We start from the raw sequence: 25,197 nt of genomic DNA, 5'->3' as shown, positions 1-25,197 counted from the left end.
ATCTTTTACCTCTTTGGTTAGATTTATTCCTAGGTATTTTTTTTTTTCTTTTTTGAGTGTGAGAGTGGATGAAGAGCAGAGGGAGAGGAAGAGAGAGAATCCCAAGAAGGCTCCATGTCTAGCACAGAGCCTGATGTGGGACTCAATCTAATTCCCATGAGATCACGACCTGAGCCAAAACCAAGTGTTGGATGCTTAACTGACTGAGCCACCCAGGCGCCCCAGGCGCCCAAGTATCTTATGGGTTTTGGTGCAATTGTAAATGGGGTAAATTCTTTTATTTCTCTTTCTACTGATTCATTGATGTATAGAAATGCAACAGATTTCTTTACATTGATTTTATATCCTGTGACCCTCCAGCATTTGTGTATCACCGTTTTTTGGTAGAGTCTTTTAGGTTTCCTATGTAGAGTATTATATCAACTGCAAATAGTGAAAGTTTGAGTTCTTCCTTGCTAATTTGGATGCCTTTTATTTATTTTTGTTGTCTGATTGCTAAGGCTAGAACTTCCAGTACTGTGTTGAATAACAGTGGTGAGCGTGGACATCTCTGTCTTGTTCCTAACTGTAGAGGAAAAGCTCTCAGTTTTTCCTCATTAAGGATGATATTAATTGCAGGTCTTTGGTATAGCTTTTATGATGTTAAGGTATGTTCCCTCTATCCCTACCATGTTGAGGTTTTTTTTTCAAGAATGGATGCTGTATTTTCTCAAATGCTTTTTTTTGCATCTACTGAGAGGATCATACGGTTCTTATCCTTTTCTGTATTAATGTGGGGCATCACATTGATTAATTTACAAATATTAAACCATCTCTGAAGTCCAGGAATAAATCCCACTAGGTCATGGTGAATAATTATTTTAATACACTGTTGGATTTTATTTGCTAGAATCTTGTTGAGAATTTTTTCATATGTGTTTATCAGGCATACTGGTCTGTAAATCTCGTTTTTAGTGGTGTCCTTGATTTTGGAGTCAAGATAATTCTGGCCTTGTAGAATGGGTTTGGAAGTTTTCCCTCAATTTCTATTTTTGGAACAGTTTGAGAAGAATAGGTATAAACTCTTCTTTAAATGTCTGGTAGAATTCCCCTTGGAAGCTCTCTGGCCCTGGACTTTTGTTTGTTGGGAGATTTTTGATTACTGTTTCAATTACTTTGCTGGTTATGAGTCTGTTCAAATTTTCTATTTTTTTCTGTTTTATTTTTAGTAGTTTTTATGTTTCTAGAAATTTGTTCATTTCTTCCAGATTGGCCAGTTTGTAGGCATATATATTTTTTATAGTATTCTTTTATAATGTTTGTATTTCTGTAGTGTTGGTTGTGATCTCTTCTCTCATTTGTGATTTTATCTATTTGGGTCCTCTCTCTTTCTTTTGGTAAGTATGGCTAGGAGTTTATCAATTTATCAATTTTGTTGATTCTTTCAAAGAACCAGCTCTTAGTTTTGTTGATTTGTTCTACTGTTTTTTTTGTTTCTATATTGTTTATTTCTGCTTTAATCTTTATTATTTCCCTTCTTATGTTGACTTTAGACTTTATTTGCTGTTCCTTTTCTATCTCCTTTAGGTGTAAGGTTAGGTTGTGCATTTGAGACTTTGTTTGCTTCTTGAGGTTTGCTACATCCCAAAGGTTTTGGACTGTCGTGTTTTCATTTTCATTGGCTTCCATATATTTTTTTAATTGCTCTTTAATTTCTTGGTTAACCCATTCATTTTTGGTAGAATGTTCTTTAACTTCCATGTATTTGAGGGCTTTCCAAATTTTTTTCTTGTGGTTGATTTAAAGTTTTATAGTGTTGTGGTCAGAAAAGATGCTTGCTACATTCTCAATGTTTTTGTATTTGTTAAGGGCTGATTTGTGATCAAGTATGTAATCTGTTCTGGAGAATGTTCCATGTGCACTTGAGAAAGATGTGTATTCTGTTGCTTTAGGATGAGGTGTTCTGAATATATCTATGAAGTCCATCTAGTAGAGTGTGTCATTCAAAGCCATTATTTCCTTGTTTATTTTCTGCTTAGATGATCTGTCCATTGCTATAAGTGGGGTGTTAAGTTCCCTACTATTATGTTATTATCAATGAATTTCTTTATGTTTGTTATTAACTGAATATATATTTGAGTGCTTTCAAATTGGGGGCATAAATATTTACAATTGTTAGATCTGCTTGATGGATGGACCCCTTAATTAGATATAATGCCCTCGTTCATCTGTGGTTACAGTCTTTATTTCAAAATCTAGATTGTCTGGGGGTGCTGGGGTGACAGTCAGTTTGGTGGTTGACTTTGGCTTAGGTCATGATCTCATAGCTCATGGATTTGAGCCCCGTGTTGGGCTTTGTGCTGACAGCTCAGAGCCTGGAGCCTACTTCAGATTCTGTGTCTCCCTCTCTCTCTGCCCCTCCCCCAATCACACTGTGTCTCTCTCTCTCTCAAAAATTAATAAACATTAACAAAAATTTTTTTATCTAGATTGTCTGATGTAAGTATAGCTACTCTGGCTTTCTTTTAATGTCTATTAGCATGATAGATGATTCTCTATCCCCTCACTTTCAATCTGCAGGTGTCTTTAGGTCTAGAATGAGTCTCCTGTAAGCAGCATATACATGTGTCTTATTTTTTTTAACCCATTCTGATACACTATTTTTTTTTATTGGAACATTTAGTGCATTTACATTCACAGTAATATTGATAGAGAAGAATTTAGTGCCATTGTATTGCCTGTAAGGTTGGTGTTTCTGGTGATTTTCTCTGTTCCTTTCTAGTCTTTGTTGCTTTTGGTCTTTCTTTCCCACTCAAAGAGTCCACTTTAATATTTTTTGCAGAGCGGATTTTGTGGTCACAAACTCCGTTAGTTTTTTGTTTGTCTGGGGAACTTTGATCTTTTCTTCTATTCTGAATGACAGCCTTGCTGGATAAAGTATTTCTGGCTGCATATTCTTCCCATTCAGCATGTTGAATATATCCTGCCACTCTCTTCTGGCCTGCCAGGTTTCTGTGGACAGATCTACTGCTGACCTCAATTTTCTTTCCTTGTAGGTGAGGGGTTTCTTTTTCCTTGCTGCTTTCTGGATTCTTTTCTTGTCTCTGTATTTTGCAAATTGTCCTGTGATATATTTTGGCTTTGGCTGGCTTTTGTTTAATTTGATAGGAGTTCTCTGTGCCTCCAGGATTTAGATATCTAAGTCCTTCCCCAGATTAGGGAAGTTTTCAGCTATAATTTACTCAAGTAAACCTTCTGCCTCTTTTCTCTTTTTCTTCTGGGACTCCTATGATACAAATGTTATTATGCTTTCTAGAGTCACTGAGTTCTCTAAGTCTACATTCATGATCCAATACCTTTATTTCCCTTTTTTTTCAGCTTTATTATTTTTCATATTTTTCTCTTCTATATCACTATTTCATTCTTTTGCATCATCCTTCCTTGTTATTATAGTCAGTTGGTTTTGCATTTCAGTTATAGCATTTTTAAAAATTTTAGCCTGAGTACTTTTTAGATCTTTTATCTCTGTAATAAAGGATTGTTTAGTGTCTTCTATGCTTTTCTCAGGCCCAGCTAGTATCTTTGTGATTGTTGTTTTAAATTCTGGTTCAGGCATATTACTTATATCTGTTTTGATTAGATCCTTGGCTGTGACCTGTTCTTGTTCTTTCTTTTGCAGTGAATTCCTCTGTCTTGTCAGTTTTTCTAGGTCACTGTGTGTGTGTGTGTGTGTGTGTGTGTGTGTGTGTGTGTGTTAGGAAAGCCTGTTATATTTTCTGCTCCTGAGAGTATAGCTATTTTAAAAAGAGGTCTTATACCATCCAAGGCCTGGTGCTTCAGGAAGTGTTTCAGAGTTTGCACTCTGCTGTTATGTTTAGGATGCTTTTCCCCTCTAGTCAGTTCTCTGAAGAGTTTCTTCTTGCTTGCAGTTGGCGGGGGGGTGCAGGGGTCTAGGCATGTTTGACTTTGTTAGGTGTGTGGTGTTTTAACTAGGTGTGCTTTTGTCTGCTTGTCAAAATAAACCTGATCCTATTTCCACTAGAGCTGAAACTTTGCAGCATTCTACAATCAGTAGACTTGGTGTGTGTGAGGGTTTTGTGTTGGTCTTCTAGGTGAAGGGCCTGCTGTGCTGGTTCACAGGCTGATTTGCCCTAGTAAAGATGCACCTGCAGGGTGTAGTGGGGTGGGGCTTGGTGTAAGCAGCTCCAGCCTCCTCACCGAAGTCTGTTAGTGCTGACGGATTGGGGAAAATGGCTTTGCCCCACACTTTCATCCTGGAGCAGGGAATCTGCTCCCACTGTTCTAGAAGCCCTCACAGAAGAGCGAGCAGTCTCCCTTTTTGTGTCCTTGGCTTCCATTAGAGCCCTGCCTTCACCTTGTCTGTGCCCAAGCTGTCTGCCTGCCAGGTGGCACAGTACTCCTGTGTTTTATCTCAGGCATGTGGCTGTTTTTCAAAAGTCCAAATTTTAGGGAACTGGTGCAGCATGGATCCATGCTGATCCTCTGGGGGAGGGTCTTGCCATGCTGCAGCTTGTTCTGGCTTGTCCCAGAAAAGCAGTTGCAGGATCGCACAGAGGCTCAGAATTTATGATAAAGTGCAGCAAAAAACAAGGCACCAAGGCTTGCTGCCCTCAGCAGATGTTTCTGTTCCTATGCTAATGAATGAGGCAGCATGTTGGCACCCTCCAACTCTTTTGACCCCTGAGAGGCTGTGCCACCTCTCCCAAATGCACTCCAAGAAGGGGAACTGTCTTTCCTAGTGTGACACAGGGGATCCTCAGACCCCACTGTCTGCTCCTAGGCTTCTGCCTTCCTTTCCAACAGGAGAACTGTTATGTCTGCCAGGCTCCATCTGGCAGTGGCATGGACTTCTAAAACTTCACACTTTGAGCTCTGCTGCTTGTAAAAACTTGTGATAATCAGCTGTTCCAGTTTTCCCAGGCAGTGGTTTTGGGGAAGTGTTTCTGTTGTGAAGTCCCCTGTGTGCTGCTTTCTCTCTGTTTATCTGCCTCTATTCTGTCTCCAAGATCAAGGCTCCCTCCCCTTCAGAGCACCCATGATTCTTTTCTCCCCAGAATCATGTCTCTGCACCTACCACCTTCCACAATGTGGTTTCTTTTCTCACTCTAGTTCTACAGTTTATTCTCTCAGGATTCAGATTGATTTCTTGGGCATTTGGAATGATTTGATATCTGTCTAGCTTTTTGAGGATAAGGCAAGCATAGGGTCCCCCTGTTGAGCCACAATCTTAAATCCTCTCCTATCTCTGCTTTTCTCTGATGGGTCTGGTTAGAGTTTTATTAATTTTATTGATCTCAGGAACTAGGTTCTGATTATATAGAATTTTCTCTAAATTTTTCTCTTTTAGTGATTTATACTCTGATATTTATTATCTTTTTACTCTGAGATTAATTACTCTTTTTTTTTCTAGTTTCTTAAAGTAGAGGTTGAAGTTATTAATTTTATATATATCTTCTTTTCTAATATAGGTGTTCAGTGCTCTAAATTTCCTTCCAGGTACTACTTTAGTGACCTCCTACCAATTTTTGTATGTTTTGTTTCATTTCCATCCAGTTCAAATTACTTTCTAATTTCCCTTTTGATTTCTTTAATCCTTGGATATTTTAGAAGTGCTTATTTACCACATATTTGGAGAATTTCCAATTACCTAATTTAATTTAAGAGTGACCAGAGAATATACTTGGTAAAACTTGAATCTTTTTAAATTATTAAGATGGTTTTATGGCTAGAATGTCTAGCCTTGTAGATATTCTGTATGTACCAGAAGAGAGTATGTATTCTGCTGTTGTTGGGTGAAATTTTGTCAGTATGGTCAATTAGGTCAAGTTGGCTGATAAAATTATTCAAGTCTTCTATATTCTTGCTGATTTTATTTTTAAAATATTTTAAACCTTTATTTATTTTTGAGAGAGAGAGAGAGACAGAGTGCGAGTGGGGTAGGAACAGAGAGAGAGGGAGACAAAGAATCCGAAGCAGGCTCCAGACTCTGAGCTGTCAGCACAGAACCCAACCTGGGACTCGAAATCATGAACCATGAGATCATGAATGGAGCCAAAGTCAGACACTTAACCAAGTGAGCCATCCAGGTGCCCCTATTCTTGCTGATTTTCTATCCATTTGTTCAATAAATTACTGGGAGATGAAAATAGAAATCTCTAATTATGATTGTGGATTTGCCTATTTCTCTTTACAGTTATGATTTTTGCTTTATATATTTCAAAATTCTGTTACTAGGGTACATAACATTTGGGATTATTTCCTCTTGAAGATTTTATCTTTATCATTATACCTTTACCTTTATCATTATAAAGTGAGCTTCCATATCTATATTCATATTCTTGCTCTGACATCTATTTTGTTGTTAATGTAGCAATTCCAGATTTCTCTTGGCTGGTTGTAGGGTAGTATATCTTTTCCATTCTCTTATCTCTATATTTAAAGTGAATTTCTTGGAAGTGGCTAACAGTTGGGTCTTGCTTTTTTTATCCAATTCCTGATAATCTCTCTTTTAATTGGTACATTTAGATTATATTTAACATGATTAATAATATGATTAAAGTGTATCATCATGTTATTTTCTATTTGTGCCTTCTCTTCTTTATCCTTTCCCATTCATTTTATGCTTTATTTTGAATTGATTGAATATTTAAAAATATTTCATTTTATCTTTTCTTTTTGCTGTTACATTTTTGGCTATAGTTGTGTTTTGTGAATTTAGTGATAGTTATGCTACTGACTTCAAGTGATACTGCTTAACATAAACTATAAGAAACTATAAGAAAATTACAGTAGTATAATTCCATTTCTCAACTCCTGGCCTTGGCATCTTCCCCTGAAACTCAGCACTTGGAGCTGGATGACCCTCCTCTAGGCATTCTGGCAGTCCCCACATCCTGTGAGAGAGCACATCCCACATGGTAATGTCTTCACCTTTTTGTATCATGTATATGGTAACCCCAAGTAATGCTATAAGAGGTTGGTTGAAAAGCTCAGGAACATAGGGACAGGAGGTAATCAGAGAGGTGGAGATTAGACATCTGATGATATCTCCTGGTCAGGGGCCAGCGTGGAAAAGGTAAGAGCTTATATAGCGGGTCAGAGCTCACAAAAGCACTTGCCATTTGAGGATCTAGAGTCTTTCCTGTAGACCTTTGGCTTTATTCTGCAAGCCATGGTAAACCAATTTGAAAGAAGGAATCTGTCTGTCTGTGTATTTGCTACCCTATCTTTCTAGATAGATCAGCCTAGATATATTTATCTTCCTAGAAGATAGGTAAATATAAAGATAGATAAAGTGTCTTCTTTCTATATATCTATCTATATAACTGTATCTGTCTATATATATCTATCTATAAAATAGAATAAGCAGTGTTTTATGACTAACCGTGGGTGGATTGGTAGGAAGTGACTCCAGTTAGAGGTTACTGAGGAGGAATCAGAGTCAGTAAGTGTGAGGAGATGAGGCCTGGACAAACTGATGACCTGAGACAGGAGCAAGTGGAGGGTTGACCTGAGACAGGAACAAGAACTATACCAGTATATCCTTAACTGTTTTTGTGGCCCAGTACTGCCCTAGTTCATGTTTACTTATGACATATCTTCTATCTCTTTCTAACTTGTTGGAGACCAATCCTGTAACTTATTAATTTTTATCCTTTAGCATCTAGCATGGTATCTGACATGCCCAATAATGTCAGTGTAGAAATAGTGAAGAATGGCATTGATAAGACCAAAATGACATTTCAGGCTCACATACCTGGAAGATGAATGATGTCATATAAAAACTAAGAAAGTGAGAGGAGAGAGAGTTTTGTGGAGGGAAGATGGAATGTTTACCTGTGAACCTGACAGCACAAGATGCAGAGGGCAATTTCAAGTAGCCCATTGAAACCATAGTCTTAGAGCTTAGCAGAGAAGAGAGGGTGTGGAGATGGCAGAAGAGGTGTGGAGGAAGCCTGAGAACTGAGGAGCAAATGCACTTGGGTTCTCGGTACAGGCAGTGAGCTTCCTTTCCCTGGGCAAAATCTCTCAACTAAATTCCCTGATAAGTGATGATGTATTTCATTCCAAAATGATGAAAACAAAAGTACACTACCTAAGGATTCATGCATGGGGATTATCTGGGGAGAATAGCTCCTCCTGTTTGATTTGATACATTACAAGGCAACTAGGCTCTAGGTGTACACAAAGCGGCTGAGGCTGCGTCTGGAAAGGACACCTGCAGAAAGGAGCCCTGGGGACCTGGAAGGCCAGTTTCATGGATGCAGCAGTGACTCCCAGGCTCTGCTTCTCCACACATTGATGGGGAGAGGCCTCCCAGCCTTCATTGCATGGACTATCCTCAGAGACTAGCCATGCTCTTGTTTAGCTCTTTAAAGTTGATCCACTTGGGAAAGTGACCATCACCTATGCCTTGAAAGACAGGCTGGAAAGTCTCTGTACTTTATGGATGGGCTTTGAATGATATCTTCTGTGTAATGTGATTCACAGCATTGGATGAAACACCTTCACTGAAGCCTCTGCATGACCTCATCTCTCCTTTCCTGTCCCTGTGTGATATTTTTGTGCTCAGTCGTTCAGAAGTCTAGTTTATTCGATTTTCTCCTCCTCCTCCTGTTCCTCCTTTTAATGTTATCATAACCTCATAGGTTGTTTAATGAGATATGAGGCTCTCTGAAAGGAAATTATAGATATGTTTCTCTGAAGAAGATTTTGAATTATACCCAAGTTTATTTATTTTTTATTTTGGCAAACTACAAAGTGTCAATATGAACTGATGAAAACACATTACATAGCTTACTTCCAAAGAGTTGTCATCTTTGTAAGGCTAGGTCTTTAGAGAAAAGCGTGTGTTAACTGAAATAGTTTTAGTGCCCCTATTCTCTCCCACTTCTCTTTTCTGAATCTTGATGCAATTTGCAATAGCTCTGCCACATAGTAGGTAATCAACTCTTGTGTACTGAATAGAGGGGGCTTAAACAGTGGTGTTTTCCTAGTCACTAAACCACAAGTACGTGCTACTTCTCAGTATTTAGATAATAGGCCTGCCTTGCCTCTGCTCTGAGCTAGTTGTCAAGTGCTCTAGTCCTGCTTCAAAGGGTTCTGTCTTTCTCATCTTGAATTCTTGTGATATGAGGTATAGTACATTGCACATAAGAGGTGATTGATGAAAATACTGTTCTTCCTTATATTTTTTGGTGGATATTTGGAGAAATTTCTGTAGCACCTTTAACTGTAAAATAGAGGTTAAGTATAAATTTTCATAAAAGATTTTGATATTTTAGGAGCCAATGAATTGACAATTCATTCCTCTTTTCTATACCAGAAGATGTCTGAAATGATGAGTAAAATTTGCCTCATTCTATTAATTTGTGCATTACATAAGTTTGTCTATGTTTCTCTCACCTGTGTTCTTTCACAGATGCAAGCTCAGCTTGGAGGCCTGGTCAGGAGGCAGGGCATTCACTACCTCCTGCTCTTATCAGATGCCTTCCTGCTGAGAACTACACTTGTATCTTCCATGTTCACTAGATCTACTTCAATGATTAGACAGTGTCTGGATTTTGGCTGAGAGATCCAAACTCCTGGCTGTAAGAAGTAATTCCCTGGGAGGGGAAAAGTTTGTTGGGTGATAGCATTGATATGTATATTCAAGAATTTATTTCTCACCAAAATCACATTACTTTGCATCCATGGCAATTTTTTAATGTGGGCTTTGTCTCCTGGTTCTATTACAATAACACGAATGCTAAGTCACTGCTTTGGTTTGGTTCTTGGTTATTTGTGTATCATCAGGTATATGTTTCGTAGTCTTGGAAGGTTGTGAGGGGAGTAGGTGCCTGCTGATGTCTGAGGTGGTGGGACACTCAAGCCTTGGCTTTTCTTTCCTGCAGAACTGAAGCACGAGATCCACGTTTGGCGCCTGACTGCGCAGCGCATCAGCCCGGCCAGCCGAGAGGAAACAGCGGTTCGGGGCCTGCTCCTGGGGAAGGTGCAGGCACTGGAGCACCTGCTGGCCCGAAGGCTGCATACCTTTCACAGGTACCAAGCCAGGACCCTGCTTGGGCTACTCTTGGTTTATAGCAGTGGCTCTCAATTTTACCAGTTGTGCTCAATAGTTGAATTGTATCAATAACCTATTTACTACCACCTCCCATGGTATCTAAATGTCATACAATGTACAAGTCAAGTAAGTTAAAATGATGCTTCTTCAGAGTACTCATGGTACTACAAAATAGTAACACTAGCTTCATGCCAATGAAGCTGTGTAAGTCTCTTGTGGCACATTATTTTGTCTACCCTCACTTAGATCTCTGGAATATGTTCTGGTACCAGCCCCAGTTTAAGGATGACATAACTGAAGCTCAGAGAATTTGAGCAACTTGTCCAGGGTTCTACAGCTAGGAAAGAGTGACAGTGGGGATTAAATCCACACTCAAGCACTGCCTGTCACACCTTCACACATAACACTTGTTCTATAACAAGAATCAAAAACAATTAATATAACAAAGAAATTAACAAAATACTCTCCCAGTAGTTGATTTTCAGGGACCTCAAAGAATAGTTAAGTCCTACTCAATTCATTTCCTGTCATTTGCTTTTAATCAAAGCTGAGATGTAAAAGGTAAAAATGAAGGGATGAATTTTTCCTCCAACTCTGATGAGGTGCTGAGTTCCAACCTGTCTTCACTTTGGGAGAGCTGATAGAAGAAGCAGGAGCATATCTACCCTTCAGAGACATTGAATCATTACTGCCACAGAGCTGGGAGCTGGGCTAGAATGAGGGGTCTGTCAAGGCAAGGAAATGCAAATCCCTGTGAATGTAGTGTGAATGATCTTACATGTTGAAGTTTGCTGAAAGCAGCCCTGTATTCCTGGGCTGAGGACAGGAGCTGGGTGTGGTGACTGTGCTGACCCTTGAGGGTCATCCAGTATGGTCTTGAAGCCTGTTATTTTAGTAGGGCCAGGGGGAAGGCTACAGGGAATGTGTGGAATCTTACTCTCCAGCAAAGTGCTGTCTCAGCTCCATCCTAGCCTAGGACCAACCTCCACCAGATGGTGCTTGGGAAGCAGGACCTCGTGTCCTGAGGCTCCAGGAGGGTCCTGAATTGCAGGCTGGGGACCAACTTCCACCACAGGCATAGATCTTAAAAGGAGAAACTTTGTAAATGAAAGATGCTGGCTCTGCAGATTTTGTTTGTATGTATTATTTTAAAAAATTGTCTTCAGGATTTGCCTGCATCTGCTGTGATTTCCTTTAGGGTCTGTTCTGGCTGTGTAGTCAGCCTCTTTTGATACTTGTGGCATATAAGTGCTCATAAAACTAAATTCTCCACGGTATAGCTCTTTTTCCTAGTTAGTAGGGAAGAAAATAAAGCAGAAATCGTGGACTGTTAGGAAAGGTTAAAAGCGAAAGGCATGTTGGAACAAATGAGGGTGACTGAATCAGATCAGAGGTTCCCATGACCAGAGGAGGGAGAAGCACACCTAAGTTCTTTAAAATTGATTTCCATTGATAAAAATCACCACTAAAGCAAGTGGAATTTCTTTAATGTTTTTTCCTTTAATAAGTTTGGTTGTCAATATAAAATAACTTCATTTTGAAAAAAAGTAAAGGAAAATAGAAAGTAAAAAGAGAAAAACAAAAGTATCTTACTGTCATCCCCCTCGTTCACATTTTGGTTAGTATTATTCTGACATTCCTTGTGCTCATGCTCACACATACACATGCTTGCACACTTGCTTCATTAACATTCCATTCATTTCCTGTATTACTTTTCTTTGGAAATACAGAAATATCTTTTCCAATCCATAAACCCAAGTTCACTGGTCACCTTCAGTGACTAGGTGTGCCCAGTATGTGGCCAAATCAGGCATCACTTAGTGCCTGGTATCTAGGCCAAAGGTCCATGCTAAACATGTGCTGACTGCTGCCTTGCTGATCTCACTGCTCGGTAGCTCCAGGAAAATAATGAGACTGCCTTTTTCTCTTTTAGACAAATCTCACAGGAAGATAAAAATTGGGAGACCAATATCCAGGAACTCCAGAAAAAGGTACTGTGGTTTATTCTCTCAGGGATTTCTGAATCACCTCTTGCTTCACAAAAGTTAAGACTGAAAGTAATTTCTCTTTTTATTCCTATAGTTGTACACAAGACATGAGTTATTTCTAGGAATAAATGGGAAAAATCATTTTCCAGGCATGATAGGTCTATTTTGTCCTGAAATGGAAAAGTTAAAATTTTTAAATACCCTTTGAGATAGAGTGCCCCTTTCTATGGTTAATTCAGCTGCAGAGAAAGTTGGCTGGGTGCTTGAGGTTCTTGCAGCTCTTCCTGATCCTAAAAGGCAGGTCTTATGGTTCCCATTGCGTGGATGAGGAAATTGAGGCAGAAACAGATGAGGCATGCAGTGTGAGATGGAACAGCTTTAGGGACAGAGATGGAGTGTGTGGTGTACATTCTCTCATATGGCTCTGGCTTCTGGTGGGCTGTAACTTTTGAGTTCTGTTGATAATTTTCCTGCTTTAACGGACCTGTTTTTAGCCTATCTGAGAACACAGTGCCCCTCTCCTGGCTGAGAGAACTCTGCTCCAGATATGCTGGGAGACATTATATCTTTGTGAAATCTCAAATCCATGTAGTTTCTTTCCTAGGGAGAGATTGATTACCCATTTTCTTATTATGATAGGAACATTTTGTCCCTTTATAAAGAAATTTAGGTATGGTGGTCCTGATGGGTAATGTGTCCTTTGGGTCTCTCTTCCCAATCTCTGCACCACTGAGATGGTTGGGGTTAGGAAAGGAGGGTGTGGCTATGACACTTTTCTGGGCCCCAGGTTTATGCAGATCCTGCTTGCTTTGCTAGACCATGTAGTGCTGGCTGTGAATTAGGGAAAAGATTGTGTATCTCTCTGTGTACAAGGTGGATGAGGATTGAAGAGAAGTGGAAGGAAAAAACAAGGAGCTTGTATTAAATGAAAGAGTTCTTACTGTGATAGCTCCAGAAAGGCAAAGGGAGAAAATTTGACAGACACTCAAAATAACAGATAGGAATACATTTTGGATCATTTCCGCTTACACCAGCAAAGTGATGCTGGAATGTTCTTTGATCTTCCTGCTCTCTCCATTCCCAATCCTAGAACTGCCCATGGTAATACCTACGTTTTATGATTAACATGGCTGCATGGAGGGTTTATAGTGCCTCCCCTTACAACAAGTGAGGGGCCATACCCTTTTCCTCCTAATTCACCATCATAGACTCATCTAGCCAAACTGGCCTTCCTTGGAAGTGGGAAGGAGAAGATGAGTAGGGGCCAGTTGAGCCACAAGCTTTGGCAGTAGGTGGGGAAGGAAGAGATAATCAGGAGGTGGCCCACATGATTCGTGAGCAGGGGGCTAGGGACTGCAGACAGAGCCAGTGTAACATGTAAGAATATGCTTGTAGTTTTTATGACAGCAACTTTAACTGTATGAGTAGAGAAATCCAGAGAGAAAATCTATACCTATGCACACATCTGTCTCCGTATCTCTATACCTATACCTGTATCATCTTTCTGTACCTCTATCTCTATCCATATGCATACCCATAAATATCTGTCGCTGTCTCTCCCTTTCTATCCATATATACACATCCATGTCTATATCTATCTAATTCTAGATATACATAGACAGATGTGCTGGCAGGACCATACTTAAGAAAGGACATGGCATAGTTGTCAGTTCACATGGTAGAGCATGATTCACATAGGGGCCTGTTTGGGTAGGGAATGATGACCCAGGGCTCATCTGTGCCAGTTTTCCTGGATCTCTCTCCTTTCCCCAACTCCACACAGCTGTGGTCTTTGGGGCACAGCACCCTCTGGGGACCTCACCCCATCTTACTCTGAGACTCAGGCCCACTTAAAGGAGGTATAGTACTTTCATTAACCATTTAAGGTTAATGAAGGTACTATAGAGTTTTCTGGCACCTCCCGTCACCCCTGAACGACTCCACAGGCTACCAATGATGTCATCTTGATGGCTATGAGACTGCCAAGTGTCTTCCAGAGTCCCTGAGAACATGAAAGGATATAGTAGGAGCCTTCAGCAGGAGTCATATACTGCATGAATATGTTAACCTCGGTGCCACCGTAAACAGGGATTTGTGTAATAGGAGGAAAGTTGAATTAAAAGGATGTGAGCATGTAGCACCTGTGGAAATGTGTGGCCAGGTCCTTGGAAGTTACATGTTGTTTCCTCAGTGGTTTTGCCAACATCTAACCTAATTCTTGTGGTGTATCTGGGAGCACTTTCTGCATCATATTGATAAGCTATTTAGTCAGGTGTTTTATAAAAGGATTGTCCTATGCTTTAAATTTATTGTGTTTACTTTTTAATAAAGGTTTTGAATGCTGTAATTCCAAATATGTAGTTTTCTTTATAATGCATCACCTTATCATCTTCTTTGAAGCTCAAGATGTTGTATTTTTCATCTTAAGGAGAAAGTTGTAATGATTCAAGTCATGTAGGATGATGGACACATTGCAGGAAACAGAAGATTGTACCCAGTAAATGAGTTGTGTTTTTCTCTCTTACAGCACAGGATATCAGACAGGATTCTGATCACCAAATGCCTGATGGTGTTGGGATTTGTTATTTTCATGTTCTTTCTCAATTCACTTGTTCCTGGTGTTCATCTTGATCTTGGTGAGTCTAATTTTTTGTTACCTTTTGTCTATAGGCTTTGCAATTGCTATCACAGTCTGGAAGGGAAGATTTCAAAGCTTGTTCCCAGACATTGGTCATGAGGGTGAGATGGAGGGTGGCCATCTTTGATGGAAAAAAGGAAACCTTTATCCACTACCTTTCCTTTTGTTTTCTGGAAGAAAGGGAGAGGGAGAGGGAGAGGGAGAGGGAGAGGGAGAGGGAGAGAGAGAGAGAGAGAGAGAGAGAGAGAGAGATTCCTCTCCAGCCCCTAGTGTCTTAGTGCATGGGTCCTTGGCCCCTCCAGGGTTTAACATTAGAAGAAATATGGAGTAGATATTATCATCTCTCTCATACTTGATAACCAGATCTTTAAACTGTTGCTTGAGAAGCACTTCAGAAGAGATGGGAGGTCATATCAACAAGGTCAGAGTCCTACAGTTTGTGCAACTTGACATGAGGATTAGATGAGCACTGAAAGGGCCAGAGGAGTGCAAAAGGTCTATACAACCCCCTGTTCCCTATGGTGCCTCTGTTTTCCCTACACAGCAGAACCTGTTCTCCTACCCTTTCCCGTATGTTGCTTGCTTTCACAGTGCTGTGACTCTCCCTTTCCATTTCTCAAGCCCTGTGTCAAGGTTGTAGGGCCTGTTCCCACTTGAGACATGACTGTCTTGAAAATTGAGCTCACAAGATATCTTGTTAACTCTGGCATCTTTCCACTCTTCATCAATATTTTCCACATTCCTTAGGTTTTTTTTTTTTTTCTTTTCTGATTTAAAGTTCTCTCTATTGGTGTTATTACTTAAAACAAAACAAAACAAAACCCAAACCACTTCCAAAATGTACTTCATGGTAGGGAACTTTAGAAGAAGGTGGCGTAGGAGGACACTGGGCTCACCTTGTCCTGCTGATCACTTAGATTCCACCCACACCTGCCTAGATAACCCAGAACAATGCTAGAAGACTGGCAGAACAGACTCTCTGGAGCCAAGCATAGACAAGAGGCCCATGGAAGAGGGTAGGAAGGGTAGAGAGGTGGTGCGTGCTACATGGACTGACAAGAGGGAGCTGGGGTGGTGGAGGGGCAGCCCACCCGGCAAGGTGGAATCCCCAAGTCTGGCTTGCAAAAGTGGAGGGTCTGGACTGCATGAATTCTGACAGCCAGAGGGACTTAAATCTGGAATGTTATAAGTCAACAGCTCTGCTTGGAGAGCAGGAGGGCAAGAGGACACCAGGAGGGAGAGGTGTTGAACCCTGGAAGACAGAGCTCAGCTCAACAGGGAACAAAGGTGTGAACCAGTGCCATCTCCCTCTCCATCCCCCAGCCAAAAACCCAAAGGGAACCTGTTCACCGAATGGGCACGGGTTGGCCTCTCTCCTGGTCCTGCAGGGAACCACCAAAGGCAAACCGAGCTGATCCTGCCCCTCCCACCCCTGTGCACCTTGTGGATCCACCACAGCTAATATGCCAGATCCCATCAAAGCAACACCACAAGCCTGGCAGTGTGCAAGAGGCCCAGACAGGGGCCACACCACTCCACAGTGAGTCCTGCCCCTAGGAGATGAGAAGTTAAGGTACACACCAGTCTGACTGTGGCCCAGCAGTGGGCTGGTGACAGACATCAGTGTGACTATGGCCCTGCTGACCAACACAAGTTACTCCAGACAGCACAGGGGAAGTGCCCTGCAGTTTTGTGCCACCCCAGGGACTATCTACAATGATGAAATGGAAGAATTCTCCTCAAAAGAAACTCCAGGAAGTAGCGACAGCTAACGAATGGATCCAAAACGATTTAAGCAATATAACGGAACACGAATTTAGAATAATAGTCATAATATTAATTGCTGGGCTTGAAAAGAGTATAGAGGACAGCAGAGAATCTCTTGCTACAGAGATCAAGGGACTAAGAAATAGTATCATAAAAATGATATAAATGAGGTGCAAAATAAAATGGAGGTGACCACAGCTCGGATTGAAGAGGCAGAGGAGAGAATAAGTGAATTAGAAGATAAAATTATGGAAAAAGAGGAAGCTGAGAAAGAGAGATAAAAAAATCCAGGAGTATGAGGGGGAGAATTAGGGAAACAAGTGGTGCAATCAAATGCAACAATATCCATATAATAGGAATTCCAGAAGAGGAAGAGAGAGAGAGAGAAGGGCTGAAGGTGTACTTGAACAAATCATGGCTGAGAACTCTCCTGATCTGGGGAAGGAAAAAGGCATTGAAATCCAAGAGTCACAGAGAACTCCCTTCAGACATAACTTGAAATGATCTTCTGCACAACATATCATAGTGAAACTGGCAAAATACAAGGATAAAGAGAAAATTCTGAAAGCAGCTAGGGATAAACATGCTCTAACATATAAAGGGAGACTGATAAGACTAGTGGCAGACCGATCTACTGAAACTTGGCAGGCCAGAAAGGAATAGCAGGAAATCTTCAATGTGTTGAATAGGAAAAATATGCAGCCGAGAATCCTTTATGCAGCAAGTCTGTCATTTAGAATAGAAGGAGAGATAAAGGTCTTCCCAAACAAACAACAACTGAAGGAATTCATCACCACTAAACCAGCCCTACAAGACATCCTAGGGGGGATTCTGTGAGTGAAATGTTGCAAGGACCACAAAGTACCACAGGCATCACTACAAGCATGAAATCTACAGACATCACAATGACTCTAAACCCATATCTTTCTATAATAACACTGAATGCAAATGGACTAAATGCTCCAACCAAAAGACATAGGGTATCAGAATGGATAAAAAACAAGACCCATCTATTTGCTGTCTACAAGAGACTCATTTTAGACCTGAAGACACCTTCAGATTGAAAGTGGAGAACTATCTATCATGCTACTGGAAGTCAAAAGAAAGCTGGAGTAGCCATACTTATATCAGACAAACTAGACTTTAAATTAAAGGCTGTAACAAGGGATGAAGAAGGGCATTATATAATAATTACAGGGTCTATTCATTAAGAAGAGCTAACAATTATAAATGTCTATGTGCCAAATACAGGAGCCCCCAAATATTTAAAACAATTACTCACAAACATAAGCAAACTCCCTGATAAGAATGTGGTAATTGCAGGGGACTTTAATACTCCACTTACAGTAATTGATAGATCATTTAGTCACAGGAGCAATAAAGAAACAAGGGCCCTGAATGATACATTGGATCAGATGGACTTGACAGATGTATTTAGAACTCTGCATCCCAAAGCAACAGAATATACTTTCTTCTCGAGTGCACATGGAACATTCTCCAAGAAAGATCACATACTGACTGGGTCACAAAACAGCCCTTCATAAGTATAAAAGAATTGAGATCATACCATGCACACATTCAGACCACAATGCTATGAAGCTTGAAATCAACCACAGGAAAAAGTCTGGAAAACCTCCAAAAGCATGGAGGTTAAAGAACACCCTACTAAAGAATGAGTGGGTCAACCAGGCAATCAGAGAAGAAATTTAAAAAAAATATGGAAACAAATGAAAATGAAAATACAACAATCCAAATGCTTTGGGATGCAGCAACAGCAGTCCTGAGAGGAAGATACATTGCAATCCAGCCTATCTCAAGAAACAAGAAAAATCCCAAATACAAAATCTAACAGCACACTTAAAGGAAATAGAAGCAGAACAGCAAAGACACCCTAAACCCAGCAGAATAAGAGAAATAATAAAGATCAGATCAGAAATAAACAATACAGAATCTAAAAACACAGTAGAGCAGATCAATGAAATCAAGAGTTGTTTTTTTGAAAAAATAAACAAAATTGACAAACCTCTAGCCAGGCTTCTCACAAAGAAAAGGGAGAGGACCCACCCAAATAGATAAAATCATGAATGAAAATGGAATTAGTACAACCAACCCCTCAGAAATACAAGCAATTGTCAGGGAATATAATGAAAAATTATATTCCAACAAACTGGACAACCTGGAAGAAATGGACACATTCCTAAACACCCACACACTTCCAAAACTCAATCAGGAGGAAATAGAAAACTTGAACAGACCCATAACCAGTGAAGAAATTGAATCAGTTATCAAAAATCTCCCAACAAATAACAGTCCAGGACCAGATGGCTTCCCTGGGGAATTCTACCAGACATTGAAAGCAGAGATAATACCTATCATTCTGAAGCTATTCCAAACAATAGAAAGGGAAGGAAAACTTCCAGACTCATTCTATGAAGCCAGAGTTACTTTGATTCCTAAACCAGACAGAGCCCCAGTAAAAAAAGAGAACTACAGGCCAATGTTCTTGATGAATATGGATGAAAAAATTCTCAGTAAGATACTAGCAAATCGAATTCAACAGCTTATAAAAAGAATTATTCACCATGATCAAGTGGGATTCATTCCTGGGATGCAGGGCTTGCTCAATATTCACAAATCAATCAACGTGATAATTCACATTAATAAAAGAAAAGATAAGAACCATATGATCCTGTCAATCGATGCAGAAAAAGCATTTGACAAAATTCAGCATCCTTTTTTAATAAAACCCTCGAGAAAGTCGGGATAGAAGGAACATACTTAAACATCATAAAAGCCATTTATGAAAAGCCCACAGCTAATATCATCCTCAATGGGGAAAAACTGAGAGCTTTTTCCCTGAGATCAGGAACACGACAGGGATGTCCACTCTCACCGCTTTTGTTTAACATAGTGTTGGAAGTTCTAGCAACAGCAATCAGACAACAAAAGGAAATCAAAGGCATCAAAATTGGCAAAGATGAAGTCAAGCTTTCACTTTTTGCAGATGACATGATATTATACATGGAACATCCAATAGCCTCCACCAAAAATCTGCTAGAACTGATACATGAATTCAGCAAAGTCGCAAGATACAAAATCAATGTACAGAAATCATTTGCATTCTTCTACACTAATAAAGAAGCAACAGAAAGACAAATAAAGAAACTGATCCCATTCGCAATTGCACCAAGAAGCATAAAATACCTCTGAACAAACCTAACCAAACATGTAAAAGATCTGTATGCTGAAAACTATAGAAAGCTTATGAAGGAAATTGAAGAATCTACAAAGAAATGGAAAAACATTCCGTGCTCATGGATTGGAAGAATAAATATTGTTAAAATGTCAATATTACCCGAAGCTATCTACACATTCAATGCAATCCCAATCAAAATTGCACCAGCATTCTTCTCGAAGCTGGAACAAGCAATCCTAAAATTTGTATGGAACCAGAAAAGACCCCAAATAGCCAAAGTAATTTTGAAGAAGACCAAAGCAGGAAGCATCACAATCCCAGACTTTAGCCTCTACTACAAAGTTGCAGTCATCAAGACATCATGGTATTGGCACAAAAACAGACACATAGACCAATGGAATAGAATAGAAACCCCAGAACTAGACCCACAAACGTATGGCCAACTAATCTTTGACAAAGCAGGAAAGAACATCCAATGGAAAAGAAGACAGTCTCTAACAAATGGTACTAGCAGAACTGGACAGCAACATGCCGAAGGATGAAACTAGACTACTTTCTTACACCATTCACAAAAATAAACTCAAAATGGGTAGAGGACCTGAATGCGAGACAGGAAACCATCAAAACCCTAGAGGAGAAAGCAGGAAAAGACCTCTCTGACCTCAGCCACAGCAATTTCTTACTTGACACATCCCCAAAGGCAAGGGAATTAAAAGCAAAAATGAACTATTGGGACCTCATGAAGATAAAAATCTTCTGCGTTGCAAAGGAAACAATCAAGGAAACTAAAAGGCAACCAACGGAATGGGAAAAGATATTTGCAAATGACATATCGGACAAAGGGCTAGTATCCAAAATCTATAAAGAACTCACCAAACTCCACACCCAAAAAACAAATAATCCAGTGAAGAAATGGGCAGAAAACATGAATAGACACTTCTCTAATAAAAACAAGCACATGAAAAGATGCTCAATGTCACTCCTCATCAGGGAAATGCAAATCAAAACCACACTCAGATACCACCTCATGCCAGTCAGAGTGGCTAAAATGAACAAATCAGGAGACTATAGATGCTGGAGAGGATGTGGAGAAACGGGAACCCTCTTGCACTGTTGGTGGGAATGCAAATTGGTGCAGCCACTCTGGAAAACAGTGCGGATGTTCCTCAAAAATTAAAAATAGATCTACCCTATGACCCAGCAGTAGCACTGCTAGGAATTTACCCACGGGATACAGGCATTTTGAAGCATCGGGGCACTTGTACCCCAATGTTTATAGTAACACTTTCAATAATAGCCAAATTATGGAAAGAGCCTAAATGTCCATCAACTGATGAATGGATAAAGAAATTGTGGTTTATATACACAATGGAATACTACTTGGCAATGAGAAAGAATGAAATCTGACCTTTTGTAGCAACGTGGATGGAACTGGAGAGTGTTATGTTAAGTGAAATAAGTCATAGAGAGAAAGACAGATACATATGTTTTCACTCTTATGTGGATCCTGAGAAACTTACCAGAAGACCATGGGGGAGGGGAAGAAGAAAAAAAGAAAGTTTAAGGAGGGAGGAGCTAAAGAGACTCTTAAAAACTGAGGACAAACTGAGGGTTGATGGGGTGTGGGAGGGAGGGGGGGTGATGGGTATTGAGGAGGGCACCTGTTGGGATGAATACTGGGTGTTATATGGAAACCAATTTGACAGTAAATTTCATATTAAAAAAAACCCAAAAAACAAAATGTACTTCACATGAATTATAGATTTATGAGAAAGATAAATTTGAAGTCCTGTCAAGGAGTGTGTTCTTTAACCAAAAACTTTATTTATGGATTTCCTTCAAAGTAAGCTCTGTTAAGATATTTTAAATATTTTTTTCATAAAAATTTGATTTACTGCAACATTTGAAGAAGATAACTTCTGTAGAAAGTAAAGCTTCTAACTTTGTAAATTAGTTGGATAATGTGAGCAAGCTTCAGTTATTCACACCATGGCATTGCTCCTTTGGTTCTAGGCTACCACTAGAAATCTTTAGATTATAACTTAATTTCCCTTTTCTGTCATGTGTAGAAAGACACATTGCTAGAGTCTTACACATAGAACATGATGTACATGCTTTTGACTGGATGTTCAACTTTATATCATGTGTTTACAGCCTCTGAGAATTTATTTCCTTAAATAATTTGAAAACCAATTTGCCAGGCAGCCTGGGCTAAGTTCCAAGTTGACAAGTGTTCTTTGTCCACACCTGAGAGTCAATCCACATAGAATCCTGATGTAATAATGAAGAATGCCAAAGCTATACTGGTAAAAATGTCATGAATTTTTTTTTTTTTTTTTTTTTTAGTATTTTATTTTATTTTTTTTTTTTTTTATATTTTTATTTTTTTATTTTTTTATTTTTTTTATTTTTTAATATATGAAATTTACTGTCAAATTGGTTTCCATACAACACCCAGTGCTCATCCCAAAAGGTGCCCTCCTCAATACCCATCACCCACCCTGCCCTCCCTCCCACCCTGCCCTCCCTCCCACCCCCCATCAACCCTCAGTTTGTTCTCAGTTTTTAACAGTCTCTTATGCTTTGGCTCTCTCCCACTCTAACCTCTTTTTTTTTTTTTTTTTTTTTCCTTCCCCTCCCCCATGGGTTTCTGTTATGTTTCTCAGGATCCACATAAGAGTGAAACCATATGGTATCTGTCTTTCTCTGTATGGCTTATTTCACTTAGCATCACACTCTCCAGTTCCATCCATGTTGCTACAAAAGGCCATATTTCATTTTTTCTCATTGCCACGTAGTATTCCATTGTGTATATAAACCACAATTTCTTTATCCATTCATCAGTTGATGGACATTTAGGCTCTTTCCATAATTTGGCTATTGTTGAGAGTGCCGCTATAAACATTGGGGTACAGGTGCCCCTATGCATCAGTACTCCTGTATCCCTTGGATAAATTCCTAGCAGTGCTATTGCTGGGTCATAGGGTAGGTCTAAAAAATGTCATGAATTTTAATTGTATTTGGTGTATTACATTTAGAAATTATTGTTGTAATGTAGTTATTTTGAATTACACTGCATACATAATATAATTTTAACGTTAAAAGATGGTCATCACTGGCAATTAAGCAAATACAATAATGCTGGTGTTTGTGGGCAGAGGAGTTCCATTAAATAATTCTTGGGTGTTTGTTTTTAAAAAAATTTTTTTTTAATTCTTGGGTGTTTATAGAATATTTTGTTTCTAATTTTATTTGGGATCATACTTTAAAAGAACACAGCATGCATTTGAGAGAGTAAAAAATATATGGGAGTTTGCATACAATTTTGTTAGCATTTGGTAGTGATCATTGTATAAATAACAATATTTTTAAAATTTAAAATCACATCTTTAACTGTATGGACTTTTAAAAATCTTGATTACCATGAATCCTTTTAGCCTGAGAAGTCCATACTTTTTACTAAGATGTCACATCTCTTTTTGTGTGGTTGTTGTATCTATGATTGAGGGGCTTCTTTTTTGCTTTTAAGTCTTGTGTTTTGTTAGGATTGAACAAATGATTTTATCTGGGGATCCTGGAATACATAACTCCTATATTTGCTTTCATCATGACAGAAGACTTAGGTTGACTGGGAGAAAATTTCGATTAGTGTATATTTTAAATGGAGTACAGTATCCTTAGAATTACAGTAACTCTACTGATGGGAACAGGAGCAAAATTGATACATGACCTTCCCAGGGCTTCAGCCAGTAGAGAGGGGACCATTTATTTTTAGTGAATTACTGTTTTGAATGTGATGTGCTGTGTAAATTGAGTATAAAATATTATGTCATATAACATGAAGTGATGTCACATCACACAATGTGCATCATGAAAAACAACATCATATAAAACAGCGTGATGTCATTTGATAAAGTGGTGTCATATATCACTGTGTACAATGTGACATCACATAATTAAAGTGTGGTATCATATATCAGATCATGCCATGTAATAAAACAGCATCATATAACATATTCCTTCATTTAAACATCATATCCTAAACACAACATTGACTCTCATTTTCTTTTTTTATTTTAATTTTAATTTTTTAAAGGTTTTTATTTAATTATTTTGAGATAGAAAGAGAGAGAGAAGGGGGGAGGGGCAGAGAGAGAGAGAGAGAGAGAGAGAGATGGAGAGAGAATCCCAAGCTGGTTCTGTCAGCACATAGCCCGATGCGGGGCTTGATCTCATGGAACCTTTGAGACCATGACCTAAGCTGAAATCAAGTTGGATGCTTAAGCAACTGAGCCATCCACGTGCCCCTCATTTTATTTTTTAAGTTATCACAAAGAAAGACTGATTTTTCCTTTTGATATGAAGTTTTATGAATTTTAACAAAGATGCATATTTATGTAACCACCACTACAATTGGAATGCAGAACAGTTTCATCACCCAAAAATACTTCAAAGTTACCCTTTTGTAGTCACCACCTGTCTTAATCCCAGCAACTCCTGATCTGTTTCCTATCACTATAATTTTGTCTTTTGGAGAATGTCATACATATGTAGTCAGAGTATATGCAACCTTTGAGATTTGCTTCTCTCACACAGTATAAAGCCTTTCAAATTCATCCAAGTTGCTGTGTGTACAGTAGTTCATTCTTTTTGTTGCTGACTAGTCTTCCATGGTATGGATATAGTTTGTTTATCCATTCACCCATTGAAGGACATTTGGATTATTTCCAGTTTTTGGTGATTGTGGTGATTGTGAGTAGACTACTCCAAATATTCATGTACATGACCTTGTGTCCACTTAAGTTTTCACTTCTCTTGGGTAAATTACCTAAGTGTGGGACTGCTGGGTCATATGGTGAGTGTATATTCAGCTTTAAAAGAAACTGCTGCACCATTTTCTAGATTGGCTGTAGCACTTTGTGCTCTCACAGCAGTACATGGGATTTCCGACTTTTCCACATCCTCTAGTGTTTGACATGGTTAGACTCCCACCCCTGGAGTTCCACAATGCCTTGTAGAAGCCTTAGATCTAGAACTCACTTGTTATTCTAATCATTTGTTTGTGTCTCTGCCCCCGGGTTATCCTCTTTGCCCAAGCTAGACCCAAGGGCGTGGTCCACGTCTGCTAAATTTTTCTCTCTTCAGTGCCTTGTATAAATGCCTGACACATTAATGGATATAAGATATAGGATTACATAATGTACGAACAAACTTCTTATTGATTAGTATAATTCCAACTTAATTATTTTAAGAATTTTAGATGTGGCTGACTTAACTTGGATTCTGTAAAGAGCAAAGCCTGGAGCAAAGGCTTGTGTGTGAGATTTTCACTGGGGAGTATGATTCCTGGGAAGAGAAGTGAAGGATAGGGAAACAGAGTAATGTCAGGCAAATGTGAAAAACACTACACTGTGGAAACATGGAAGCAGAGTTGTGAAGAGAGTGAGCCCAAACAAGGCTGCATCATCATCTGTCTACCAATGTGGGCCACTGGTTGCTCTATCCCATAGGATTGTCTTAGGAAAAGTATGAAATATGTCTCAGG

The 25,197-nt window shown here is 39.3% G+C and overlaps 1 protein-coding gene across 1 annotated transcript in view; it reads left to right on the top strand.

The window, feature by feature from the left end:
* OCA2 (OCA2 melanosomal transmembrane protein) overlaps positions 1-25,197 on the top strand; it is a 496,949-nt gene that overhangs the window by 190,313 nt on the left and 281,439 nt on the right. Inside the window, exons 16-18 of the mRNA XM_078447715.1 lie at positions 9,894-10,041; positions 11,997-12,054; positions 14,579-14,687. Coding sequence (XP_078303841.1) covers positions 9,894-10,041; positions 11,997-12,054; positions 14,579-14,687 — 315 coding nt within the window. The remainder of the gene's footprint in view (positions 1-9,893; positions 10,042-11,996; positions 12,055-14,578; positions 14,688-25,197) is intronic.

The sequence above is a fragment of the Panthera onca genome, chromosome B3, assembly GCF_046562875.1.
Source record: "Panthera onca isolate mPanOnc1 chromosome B3, mPanOnc1 haplotype 2, whole genome shotgun sequence".
In the NCBI taxonomy this organism is placed as follows: domain Eukaryota; kingdom Metazoa; phylum Chordata; class Mammalia; order Carnivora; family Felidae; genus Panthera; species Panthera onca.
This window is presented reverse-complemented; position numbering and strand designations above follow the sequence as displayed.